The 13,807-nt window shown below is 36.0% G+C and overlaps 1 protein-coding gene across 15 annotated transcripts in view; it reads right to left on the bottom strand.

The window, feature by feature from the left end:
* Positions 1-13,807, bottom strand: part of LOC134255454 (protein cordon-bleu-like) — a 60,225-nt gene that overhangs the window by 6,547 nt on the left and 39,871 nt on the right. For 11 of the 15 annotated variants that reach the window (XM_062737990.1, XM_062737986.1, XM_062737993.1 and 8 more), the window contains 6 exons: positions 12,948-13,105; positions 11,764-12,574; positions 10,884-11,012; positions 8,435-8,743; positions 7,670-7,696; positions 6,274-6,399 (listed from right to left, as the gene is read on the bottom strand). In XM_062737990.1, coding sequence (XP_062593974.1) covers positions 6,274-6,399; positions 7,670-7,696; positions 8,435-8,743; positions 10,884-11,012; positions 11,764-12,574; positions 12,948-13,105 — 1,560 coding nt within the window. The remainder of the gene's footprint in view (positions 1-6,273; positions 6,400-7,669; positions 7,697-8,434; positions 8,744-10,883; positions 11,013-11,763; positions 12,575-12,947; positions 13,106-13,807) is intronic. The other 4 variants (XM_062737989.1, XM_062737987.1, XM_062737992.1 and 1 more) reach the window with 4 other exon arrangements.

Here is a 13,807-nt window from a genome sequence, read left to right as displayed (position 1 = left end):
AAAATGCTGTAAAGGTAGATTCAGATGCCCAGTGTGCTGCCCGTAAAATCTCCTCTGCAGAAACACCACAGAACAGAGCCCAGGAAGTTGACAAACGTCTAGTGTCATGTGCTCTAACTAGATTCAATGTTGCTGCTTCTGCATTATCATAAGCAAAACGAACCATGCTAACTATCCATCTTGCAATAGTGTCTTTTGATGCTTCCTTGTGGTTATTCTGTTGATATGTCACAAATAACCTATTCGACTTCCGAATAGTTTTCGTTCTATTGATATAAATCTTCAATGCACGACAAGGACACAATTTTAAATCCTCTGAATCTGTGGCGAATGAATCAAATGCAGGAATATAAATAGGGTCCCATGGTCTATTTATGGTTTGAGTCTTTGCCAGGAATTCCATATTTGGTAACATTTTTATTCCTTTCCTCTCTATTCTAAAGTGACCATCATCTAAAGTGAGGCTATGAATCTCGCTCACTCTTGAAGCTGAAGCTATGGCTACCAGAAAAACAGTTTTAAGAGTCAAAAACTTTAGATCTGCTGACTCTAGTGGTTCAAAAGGATGTTTTGTCAGAGTTAACAAAACCAGTGGTAAATTCCAGTTCGGTGTCAACTGACGTACAGATGGGTGTTTATTAAATAAACCTTTCAACAATGAAGAAAGTTCTGTACTTGTACCAATACTGCTCCCATTCTGATGAACTATTGCTATTGCTGACTTGTATCCAGCTATAGTCTGTGGTTTACACTTTCTCACATTGAAGAGATACATAAAAAATTGTGCTAACTCTGGTATAGATGCTGTAATGGGATTAACACCCTGTTCTTTACACCAACTGCTATATATTCTGAGTCTTGCATCATAAACTGTTTGTGTAGATGTCTTTCTGGCATTTGCCATAATTTCTGCAATTTCTTCAGAAAATCCTCTTGACTTGTGTTGCAATTTGACAGTTTCCATGCTACAAGATTGAGAGTTTCTAGGTTTTGATGGAAAATCTGATTGCGATTTTGAGAGAGAAGATCTGGCCACAGTGGTAATTTGACTGGCACATCGATCAGAAGATCTATTATCTGAGGATACCACGACTGTCTGGGCCACATTGGAGCAATGAGAAGTACAACACTTTGCTCTTCCCGTATCTTCTGTAAGACTTTGGGCACAAGAATAGGTGGTGGGAATGCATAAGCATAAATCCCTTCCCAGTTCATTGCTAAGGCATCTACTTGAAAAGCATTGATGTCCGGAAACGGGGAGCAATAGACTGGCAACTTCTTGTTTTGTGCAGTTGCAAACAAGTCTATACATGGAGTTCCTAATTGTTGGAACAATAAATTTACAACAGTTTTGTTGAGTGACCATTCTGTCATTCGAACTTTTTTCCCCCGGGAAAGTGCATCTGCAAGAAAATTCTTCTTCCCTGGAATGTGAACAGCTCGTATTGTAATTTTGTTCTCCATGCACAACTGGAACAACTCCCAAGTTAGAAAACACAGTTCTGGTGAGTGTGTCCCCCCTTGTTTGTTGATATAGCTTATCACTGTTGTGTTGTCTGACCGTATAAGGATCACTTTTCCCTTTATCAAAAACAGAGCTTCTTGAAGAGCCAACTGTACTGCCTTTAGCTCCAGCCAATTTATATGCTTCTGTTGATATTGCTGCGGCCAGACCCCTGACGTCTCCCAGTTCTCCAGGTGTGCTCCCCAACCCTGTTCTGAGGCATCTGTAATCAATGTCAGTTGAATTGGCGGATCCTGTAAAAGCATTCCTTTGAAAAAGTTTTCCCGATTCATCCACCACTGAAGGTGCTGAATTAGGATTGGCCGGATCACTATCACATGAGTAAGAGGGTGAATCTTTGGTCTCCACATTGCCAACAGGTATAACTGTATGGGACGCATGTGTAACCTTCCCATCGGGACCAGATAAATGCATGAAGCCATCAGTCCTAACAATTTGAGTATAACTACTGCTTGAGTGTGTTGACTTATTGATAAGGTCTGCACTATGTCTGAAATACTCTGAAACCTGGCCTCTGTTGGTGTCGCAATGCCCTCTACCAGATTGAAATGTGCTCCCAGGTACTCTATATGTTGGGATGGCACTAGGGACGACTTCTCCCAATTCACTAATAATCCCAGCTCCTGAACTAGATGTAATACATAGTCTCTCTGTTGAAGAAGAGTTCTCTTGTCTGGATTGATCATCAACCAATCGTCTAGATACATGAATATTTGGATTACCATTTTTCTTAAGTGTGCTGCTAGAACTGCCATTATCTTTGTGAAGACCCTTGGAGCAGAACGAAGTCCAAATGGCATTGCTCGAAACTGGTAACTCTGGCCTAGAAATCTGAATCTTAGAAATTTCTGGAAATCTGTGTGAATTGGAATGTGGAAATAGGCATCGGTCAGATCCAGTGAGATTGCAAAGTCCCCTTTTTTCATTGCTTTCATTATAGAACACAATGTTTCCATTTTGAAATGTTGAGGCACTATTAACTGATTTAGAGGTTTTAGATTTAGAATTGTCCGAAGCCCTCCTTGTTTCTTTGGCACCACAAAAATGGTGCTGTAAAACCCTTCGTTTTCTTGTCCTGCAGGCACAGGTTCTATAACATTTTTTCCTGACAACATGTTTATTTCTGCTAAAATAACTGATTCGTGAATACCATATCTTGGTACACATGTTTCCTTGATATTTACATCGGGTTGAATCATTAATTCCAATTTTAACCCTTCCCTTAGGGTTTCTATTACCCACTGATCCTGCGTGATTACTGTCCACTTCCTGTGGAATTCTAGCAAACGTGCCCCTACCTGGGGAAACATATTTACAGACTGGCTGTGTACGAGATTTACTTCCTTGGAGTTGGAAACCCTTTCTGGTTCCCGAAGGTTCTCCTGGAAAAAGAATTTTTCCTGTTCCCTTGTCCTGAACGAAAATTGTCCTTGTTGTGATCAGAACTTAAGGCATTAGTCTCACTAGCTTTAGTGACTTTTGCAGAATGAGCAGAGGTCTCATTTACATCTGCTTTCCTCTTCCTGCTCAACTCGGTAGAGTTCCTATTTTCTCTACTCTTGTAGTTCTTATTATAACCCTTTGATGCGTTGTAAACATTTTGGGTTTCTCTAGCATCTCGTAGATTCTCTGCAGATGTATGGAGGGAATCAAAGTACTGTCCATTAAACAACTGGTTGCCAAAAATAGGTAGTTTAAGCAATTTCTTCTCCGTTGCCTTGCTTATAAAATCTACATTTTTAAGAAAAACTTTTCTTCTACTCAAGACTGAATTTGCCATCACTCTTGCTGTCAAATCAGCCATGCTTCTGAAACAGTTGATGAGGGCTTTACGTCCTTCCACTCGATCATCCTCACATTCAGCCTCATCTAAGAAAGCTGCTATCATAGTGCCATATGAAATGGCTCTGAATAAGGCTCTTGCTGAATTGTCAATTCGCCGAAAGTCATTATCTAACTCCTTATGAAAAGGAGAAAGATTCACTTTAGATTTTCATCTGAGGCATTACTGGGGGGCCAAAACTACCCTTCTGGCCTACTACTAATCCCTCCTCAATGTTGTCATCCAACTTTGGAGGATTACAAAAGGCGTCAAAGTCATCCTTTTTGACCATAAATGCTTTATCATCTCTGCCACGTACTGACCTATTTTTCAAATGCCCCGACGTAGCTTCTTTCTCAACCGTCTTAATCATATCAATGAGTGTTCCTTCAATAGGCATTTTAAGGAGAGACTTTTTCTTGTCACTCTTGTCTCCCTTCAATCGCGAAGAAATAAATGATTTTCTTTCATTTTCTAATGGATCCTCAGCTTCAAGATCAATATTGAGTACCTTTGCCATCTTTGAAACAAAACCGTTCCATTGTAGTGGATCAGAAGAATCTGGTGCACCAAAAGGCACCTCTACGGCCGTATCTGAATTGGTACACAAACCACCAAATGATGCATTAGAATCTATATCCTCAAAATCATTATCTCGTGCGTTAACAGACAACACATCTGCAACACTGGACTCAAAGGCTGACATTTGTTCATCATAAGCCTTAAACTTGTCAAAATGAGGTCTGCTTATGGTTGCCGTTTTGGAATTGGTGGTCTCATTTCCTCTGGTCAACCTTGCCTCGTTTGTTGCAAATGCCGATATGTTATGTTGATCATTAAAATTTTCATCAACATTCTTTTGTTTAAGTAACAATTCGACCTGCTGTCTTACTTGTTCTTGAATAATTGCGGATAAATCCACGACGTCGGGTCTGTTACGTTCGGCATTCAGTAAGGCATTGTCGTTTGACTCCTGGACTGCCGCCTCCACAGACGGACTTACGTCCTGCACTGCCATGCCGTCTACACAGACGGACTGAGGCACCTTACTGTTCATTTTAATTGTTTTCTGTACACTTTTCTCGATCATCTTCGTTATTTTATCCCGCCGTTCCTTTGACCAGGTTTTACAAGTGTCACATGGAAAGGCCTCGTTACAGAGACGATGTTTGTAACAAAAAACGTGATCATCTAGAATGTTCATCTTACCCGAACATTTAGAACAGTCTTTAAACTCTTTCTCCATAATTACAACGGGATAAACGCTTCCAAAAACGCCAATATAAACTTTATTTTGCACTGTATGAGGAAAACCGCATGTCCAATATGGCGTCGAGAGAAAACTGAAGAGTTATAGTTAAGGGGGATAACTGGAGGTGATACCGTAGTTACTCTGAAAAAATATATCGACGCATTGTATGGGGAACTAGAGGGAAATTGCAAATAGTTAAGGAGGCAGGTAAGTGGAAATATTGAAATGAACTTTAATTTTTACTACCCAAAAACCGGTAGCACCGGGTATCAGATGATGCTAGTTGCACACCCCTGGAACTGCCACGCAATGGTTAGCAAATTACAACGAACTCGTTGGTGTATAAATATTGAACTCGCTGCCGGTTTTGTTTTTTGTACTTTCAATTTCGATTTGAAAGATGAATGTAAAAGTTAAACTGACCGGCCAATAACTTCCGGATTTTTATGACGTCCGAAAAAAAAGTTTGGGTCGGCGATGAAAATTAGGGTCGGTCGGGTAACCGTAAACAAACATAATTTTTTGTTACGCCTAAGGCATGTACATAGTCCAGTCTCACTAATCCAGGCACTAATGCTTCTGAACAAAACATCCATATTAATAATGTACAGGTTCCAGGGTCATAAAACTGAGAGCAGCTCACATTTAATCTCAGTCTTACTTGTTCAAAAGGGATTAATAGTGAAAGTGAGACTTAGATCAAAAGTGAGCTCATCTCAGTTTTATGGCTCCAGAGTCAGATTTCTAAAACAAAAATTTAATTGGTAGATATGCATGTAAATGAAAATTCAATTCCTATAAAATTTCGCTCAGTAGGTGGTGTGTCTGATTTTTTTTTTTTGTCTGGATCACTGAGACTTCATATCATAAACAAATTTTAAAAATTTGTACATGAATAAAAATTTCATTTGTTAAAATCACAATATTACAGTCAATGATGACAACTTTGAGAAGATGTATTTTCCATTAGTATTGGCACTTTAGTTTATGGTTTGGGATTCTATACTGCAAATTCCTTTTTCTTTTACAATTATGTAAAAAAAAAAAATAAGTTAAGGCCATACATGTTTTTTTTATATTATGAGCACACACTTACATAATCACCAAAAAATCACACATTTGTAAATACCCCATATTTGAATGTATCAGTACTAGCAAATAATAGCTAGGGATTATAGTTAGGGTCAAACAGAGTGAGCTAATACTGTAAGTGTATCCAATCAATTTGTGATATGTACAAGTTAATGTATACATGTACATAGGTAATTATTTTTCTTTTATATCTTAAATTTTTCTATAACAAATTTTACACATATAACATGTATAAATTACTTGTATTAACATTCAAAATTAAAATTTAAAATACAGTGCCATAAGTGTTTTTTTTTTTTTGTCTGCAATTTCTCAATCATGAGTGAGATGTATAAATTGTTTATTCTTTGATTGGCCATTTTAGCCTAAGATGGATGAATATAAAGGTAATATAGGTTATAGTTCATGCAAGAGCTAGTGCTGAATATAGATACTTCAAGATTATTATTCATATTAATATGACCTGTGCAAGGTTAGGGCACACACAACACAATATTAATATTCAAACCACACACTTGACTGTCAGAATATCCCGTTTTACACCTGTCCCTGCAGGTTAGCAGTTGGGGACTACTTTTATACCTTCCTCACTGGACTCTTCCAACATGGCTTCCTGTCCTGCCAAGATGGCCATCTCAAAACCCATGTTGATTTCATCGATAGTGGTAACAGAAGTCATGCTTGTCCGACTTTCCGCTCGACTATGCACTGTGGGGCAACAGGAGACATATAAACCAACAGAAAGCAGGGGTCCCATCAAAGCTTATCTGGAGGGGGACCATTTCAAAAATTCAAAATGTTTCTTTACCCCCCCCTTTCCAAATTCATTACTAAGCAGAACTTTACATTGGACAAATTACAGCTTTTATAGAATTCATTATTTCTTTGTCAAAAGCAAGGTCATAAATTTCAATAAAGTCTAGGTTTCTTCCAGAAGAGCTTTAGAGATACAACAGCATTATAACAGAGGTAAGATATTGACCAATCATCGTTCAGTGTTACTTTGAATTTTTAACCAATCAAATAAAATTGCCAAAATTTTAAATCTCCACCAATCAAATTCAGTATTTTAAGACTTCTTTTTCTTCTTAATTCAATAACACTGAACATGAACATGTGAACATGCTTTTAGTGCACCAAAAGGAATTTTAATAACAATATAATTATTAAATTTCCCTTAAAGATAAAATATTTTATAACCATATTTTAGTAAACAGCATTCTTTAATGTCTAAATGTAAAGACACTAAAACCAGTTTTATTTTGCTATATAAATAATTTTTTTTTAATTTGAGTGTAATGAAAAAATATATGAATTATCGTCATGCGACATGCAATTGACCTAAAAAATTGTACTTGTATCTGGGTTGTTACGTAATAACAATGCAACAGTAAACTAATACCAGTTTTGTTTAGTAATATTAGAATATCGAAAGTTAAATGCATGTGTAACTGATTAGTGAACATTAATAAGGTTAACCACATGGTTAATTTTTTTGGCTACATTTTTATATTGTAGTAAAATGAAGCCAGCTTTAGCATATATTAAGTAAGGGATACATTGTACATGTTATTTCTATACTAACAATTTATTATTATGCTGCTATTTTACACTCGTTTTTAATTTTAACTTTTGTGATTTTCACTGCAAGCGATGTGTTTTTAATACCACTACAATTTTCAGTATTCAAAAAAAAATTTCCAGTTTTATTCTTGCTATTTTTTAATTATAGCACTGCAGATTTGGTCGAGACTAATCTAGGTTACTAGCAATGGATGAAAGAAAAAAATAAATGGTGAATTTATTTGTATTGGGTTTAAAATGTGGTAAATTGAAGCTCAAGGTTATACGCCATATTGTAAAGTGATTGGCTAAATTTTTCTATACAGTGTATAATAAGTGTACAAGTAATACATGGGGTCATATATATAAAACAACAAAAATTCTATAATAACTCAAGCCTTATTATTTAGCTTACTTGTGTGCCTGATGCCTGACTGAAACTCTAGAAATTCAAAAAATTGTGAAAATAAATATGATGCATACTAAAGGCAAATTAAGCCTGATGATATATGAGTGCTGAAAAATATTATACTTGACATTGTACAAAATATTCACTTCGCAGTTTGCGAGACAGCTACCTTAATTCCTAAACATGTACAATACATATACATGTATCAATAATGTTAATCTATAATTATTAATTAAAAAACCAAAGAACCTCATAAGTGAGGGTACTCAACCTAGTAAGAAAAGGGAAAACTATTGAATTTCTACATTATATGATCTAAAGATTGAAGAAAAGGTATTTGAAACTATCTTATTTCAGTGAGATAATTTTCCTTGCAACCACTGTACCAACTTCCAAGAAAGAAAAACTAAACTAGACAGTCCTATTGAAATTCTTAGAAAACTTTACCCCAACCACTAAGATTCAAAAAATTATGCTAAACAGTTTATAGCTATTTCTGTGCATAGAAAAAGTTTGATTTATAAATACATGTATATAATAGAACTAAAGTTAAAACATGGAAAATATATTTTCTTGTAGGGTTGCTCAGCTCTTATTGAGTACAAGAAAGAAATTGATGTATGCATGTATATATCAATGCGATTCTTTTTTGTGTTTTTTTTTTTAAATATATCTCCTCCAAAATTTATACTTACCATTATTAAAACAGTTTCCATAAATATGTTTAATTTATAAACCTTATAAAAGTGCCATAAAAAGAAATATACATACTAGGAGAACTCTTTGGACTTCCTTGATCGAAAGAGGCACTATCGTCACTGGTTTCTGTGCCGATATCCACGGTATCAACCTTGACCCCCATGATGTCGCTGTAACGTACGATTTCTCCATCCTCCGGAGGCGGTTCGTCGGGAGGGGGCGGGGCTACGAAGGCACATGGGCGGAGCGACCGTTGCTGATCCACTTCCTCCACTGTCAGGTCTCTGTTCTCCACCATCATCATTTGATCCTCCTCAAGGTCATCGCCAAGGTGATTGTCAAGGTCGTCCAAAACTGCATGGATGGCTACTGTGTCATCCTCTGATTTACAAAGAAAAACATATTTTTATTCACTGAAATTTATTGATATTTATGTCATATTGCAAAAATACTGGTAATTTGATTTTCAAAAAGTGCTTGCGATTCAAAATTTTGCGAAGTATGATAATCAAAGTAAACAAAATATCAGCAGGAGAAAAAAAAGTGATTCCAAGTGAAAGTGGTGAATTTCTGTCTAACTTTATGAACAGGGTTCGACACTAACATTTTTAGGCTTTGGCCCGGTCGGACTAGTGCCTCTTTACTTTTACTAGTCCGCGGGCAATTTTATTAGTCCGTCAAAAATAAAAATAAATACAGTCAATGCTCGAATTATCGCCATTCGATTCATCGCCATTTTCGCAATACCGCCATGATTTCCCAAGAACGTTTTTCCTGCTATATAAAATTCTCTTTATAACGCCAAAATCGCATACCGCCATCCGCCACCCTGTTTTCACAACAAACGTCCATTTTTAAGTGTCAATTATCTCGATAATACCGCCACAGGTGTATGTGGTCAGTGAAGCGCGTCTAATTGGTTGACGCTATCCCTGTTGTAAAGCAGGCAAAGCCAATCAAGGTACATGTACATGCAATTAAGTATACAATGATTTTAACATGAACTGTTAGAATAATTTTGTTTTCTTTTTAATAAAATCATTTAGTCAAGGCTTCGCCACGAAAGCGGTCGTTGTAAAGTACGACGATAACGATATTATTTTGATGATCTCTGCTTTTAAAAACAATGCAAGGTTTGTTTAGAAAATAATTCTAAGTCAGAAATTGTGAACGTTTCATTAACAATGATTTCATAAACAATGAATTTATTCAAGAACTTATTTTACGTACTTTAGGCAATATATCATGACGATCGACCCAGCATTTTTTTTTTTCAATATCAGACGTGCAGATTTACATACATACACATATACTTGTCTTAATTTCATAACTGAATACTTTGTTTTAGCGAAATTGTACATAAAAAATTACTTGAAGTATTTTCAAATTTAGAAATATGTTTATATATACATGTACATGTGATAATAAGAATAGAAACGCTAAATGGTATTTCTAAGAAGGATAACTCTACGTCTTTTCTCCTAAAAGATGGAAAATTCAATTCATCGCCAAATTCATTATACCGCCATGATTTCTAAATTACAAAAGGTGGCGGTTTATCGAGAATTAACTGTAAATAGAATTAATGTTGCAATGTACTTTTCATACATTTTTGAAATAAACAAAGCATTTACATGAAATATTTATACCAAGAATTCGTGAAATCTCACAATCAGGAACTACGATCGTATTCCCGATCTCATTCGTTTTTCTCTATACATGATTACATCATCTAAACATCCGACATCTTTCTTCATGTGTCATACTAAATCACGATTGCTAAAATGTTTAATTTCATACCAATGAGTTCTAAAATTAAGCGCTGAATTGACTCAGAATTACCTAACTTCCCGCCAAGAAGCTAGAAAGCTAAAAATAAATACGGGGTTTTCCAGTGAAAGTTGTCGAAAATTTGAAAATCTCTTTTTTTCCATCAGAAAACTTTATTAGTCTGTTTGGACTAATTAGATACAATTTTTATTAGTCCGAATGAAAATGTATTAGTGTGAGACTAACGGACTAACGTTAATGTCAAACCCTGATGAATCAATTTTTTAAAGTTTATATTAGCTCTCTTTCTGATTACTAGCAGCTTATGGTTTAGAAACATGCATCTGATTATGAAATGAAGAAGTGCAGGACTGCACTTTACCAATTAGTGTATTCAGTCATTGATCATTAAAACAACTTTTCTTTGATTCTATCATGTCTATTAAGTATTTCTAATTGATTATTTGATACTAGCTAGTATAGATAACTAATGAAAACACTTCAAAACATTTAATAAAGCAAAATTTCAATACTCAGAAAAAAAAATTTCTTTCCTGGGAAATTTTTCTTTCATATGTGAATATCAAAAAGAAATCAATATCAATTTTTCCCATCTTTTTTCACTCTTAAAAATTTAAATTTTTTTTCACGTCTTGAAATGTAACTTACCAAAAAGAACCCTGACCTGTGACCCCAGGTCACTAACAAATCATCACTTACTTTTCAGAGTCACTAACCAGTCAGCACTTACTTTTCTGAGAGGTGGGTCGAGGGGAAGAGGTAGCAGCAGGGGTTGTAGAAGTATCGGAGGATTTCCGAGCGGGTTTGGGGATAGCTGTCTTTTGAGAAACGGAGGTCGTTATGGAGGGTGGAACTTGACCTAGAGAGAGGGGTGCAAAAAACAGAGCACTCTAAATACCACAAAACACGGCAAAAAGAGGGCCCCTCTCCACTGAAATACTACATGTTCCATGATTGCTTGGACTTTCTATGGAAGCTGACCAATGACATTTAAGCTTATACTTTAGTTAGATCAAATAGTCAAAAAATAAAGCATGAAACACATTTAAATTTTGCATCAAATCAAATGTTAAAGTTGGGAAGGTCTTGATTTTTATAGGACCTTGGTCAATGCATTTTCAACTATTGATAGGTTTAAAATTCTCTCATCAGCATCAAATGAAAGTCCACACTACCATTGAACATGTTGTATACATGTTAGTAAAGCATTGTAGTCAGTCAAGAAAGTAAAATGTGGGTTCTAGGTGTATATATGAAATGATTATGCTATCTGATTAAAATTGTACTATGAGATATTATAATTTGTTGGAAGCAGAATAAATTGATTAGCTAAAAAGAAATTTCTGGTTCTACTATAAGACTGAAATATTTTTTTCTAGCCTATACAATGTACTAAAAAACTGACATATGAAAAACAATCTACTAATCAAACTTTTTTCCTTCTACAGAATTATATCATTAACTATTGAAAAACTTTCGTCTAATTACTACAAAGTAATTTATACTTGAATTTCAAACTGCATGATGTGAAAGTGAGAGATTGCACTGAAAGAAAACAAAAGCCTTCTAATCACACCTGAAATCAGTAAAAGTACACAGCAACCAATTACCTGGAGGTGGGGGTGGGGCCTTCTTCTTCTTAGCACCAGAGGGTCGTTCTAATGACCTTGTCCTTGAAACTTCCTTCTTCCCGACTTTATCCAATGGCAGTGTTTGGCTTGACCCCGTATCCATGGTTTCAATACCGGGTCGCACTTTCCGCCTGGGGGAGGACATGTCCCTAATCCCACTATCCCCACTGTTCTTAAGCCCCCCTCCTGAGGTAATATCTGCGTTCAATTGAAGTTCTAAATTCTCCTCTATTTTGGCCGTGTCGGGCGATTCCGCCCCACTAAGCGTAAGTTCGTGATATCCACTGGAATCGGAACTGTTCCGGGAATGTAATTTCTGAGCTAATTGTTGATTGGATGATGTGATTTCTGGGATCCTTGATTCCGCCTGTGAGGGCATCGTCTGTTTTTCGACCACGATTTCTGTGGTCACTACGTTAGTTTGAGGGGGAGGGGCTTTAACCTGAGGGGGTGGGGGTGCACGTTTTTTCTTCCCCGATTTAACTGGGGGCCCAGCATGTGCGGTGTCCTTCACAGATTGAAGAGCTGGGGCCGATTTTACTTGCACAGTGGGTTCAGGTTTGACCTGCACAGAGGGGGCCGCACGATTCCGAATGTCAACATCACTGGAGGATGCTGGGATTGTTTTTGGTCCATTAACAGCGATATCTGGGGAAGATGTCACGAACATTGATTTAGGGCGCTCCGCGGCCTCGAACTTCCTCCTCGTGGTGGGTGGACTTCCTCCTTCTCTCTGCGAATTCGAGGAAGGAGGTGCTTTCCCTGCATGGTTCAGATCAGCATGCATAGACTAGATAAAATACAGAAACTGAGATGTCATGTCAATAAGCTTCACGATCTGATATAATTGGCAATTAAACTGCTTGATTAATAAGATACCATTGGAATCATTATTAATGGACAGAAAAATTATCTACATGTAATCTTGTAAACAATTTGTAAATTTGATTTTTTAATTTATTCACTCCTATTAATTTTAACAATTTCCAATTCATTCAATCTCTTAAGTGTATCACATATTTATTATAAAGAATAAACTGGTTCTGATGAAGACCAACTCTGGTTGAAACCATGAGTCAACCAAATAAATCTGCTGTATTCTCACAAAGTGTTGGTGATCTGTTATATAAATTAAAATACATGTAAAATACTTAGACTCTTACAACAGTGAATTTCTTGTCCTTTTTCAGGAAGGAGAAGAATCCTTTCTTTTTCTTTCCTTCCCCTGCCATAGGCATGTAGGGGGCGGGGGCATCTGTCTTCATGGACTGACTCCGCCCCACGGAAAGATCCGGCATGGATTTGGCACCATCGAGCATAACTACAAGAAATCAATGTCGGAATTTAAAAAAACTGTTACTGAGTAATGAATGATAGTTTCCAAAAATGTTCATGTCAACTTGTTCCTTTTTTGTTTTTTGTGTTAAAAATTTTAATTTTTTCGCAAATAATAAAATTAATTTGAAATGTATTTTTAGTAATGTTAAATCATTTGTTTGTCCATAAGAGGATACTTGAGGAGACATAACATTAAATTGATTACAGAATGTAATATTATACTATAATCACAGTACCTCAAAGCATTATCAATTCTTAGCTCCATGAATTTTCTAAATTTAAACCACGAACTCAGTTTCATCTTAATAGGGGAATAAATTGCTAAATTAATGTGCAGCTGGGCACAATCCTTTCCCAGTATAACCTCAAACATAGGTAATCAGAGATTACAGAGCTCACCTCAACGAATGTTGTCTTTAAATAAGGCAAAGTCACACAATTAACCAACAAAAAATGTACATTCCAAAAATGAAAATATCTAAGCAATTTTGATCTGATACTTTGAAGTAGACCAACATAAAAAATTTAAAGTAGTTCTTCTTCATGAAAATGTAATTCAGCATCTAAAGCAAATTTGAGTTTTCATCTCTTGATGCAACATTTGTGCAAGTTTGGTTTATACAATGGTCTATTATCTGAAAAATATATATGTCGAATTCAGCATCCGAAGCAAGTCCATTAGTGT

The sequence above is a fragment of the Saccostrea cucullata genome, unplaced genomic scaffold (assembly GCF_032062105.1).
Source record: "Saccostrea cucullata isolate Sc308-1 unplaced genomic scaffold, CSIRO_AGI_Scuc_v1 ctg967, whole genome shotgun sequence".
In the NCBI taxonomy this organism is placed as follows: domain Eukaryota; kingdom Metazoa; phylum Mollusca; class Bivalvia; order Ostreida; family Ostreidae; genus Saccostrea; species Saccostrea cuccullata.
This window is presented reverse-complemented; position numbering and strand designations above follow the sequence as displayed.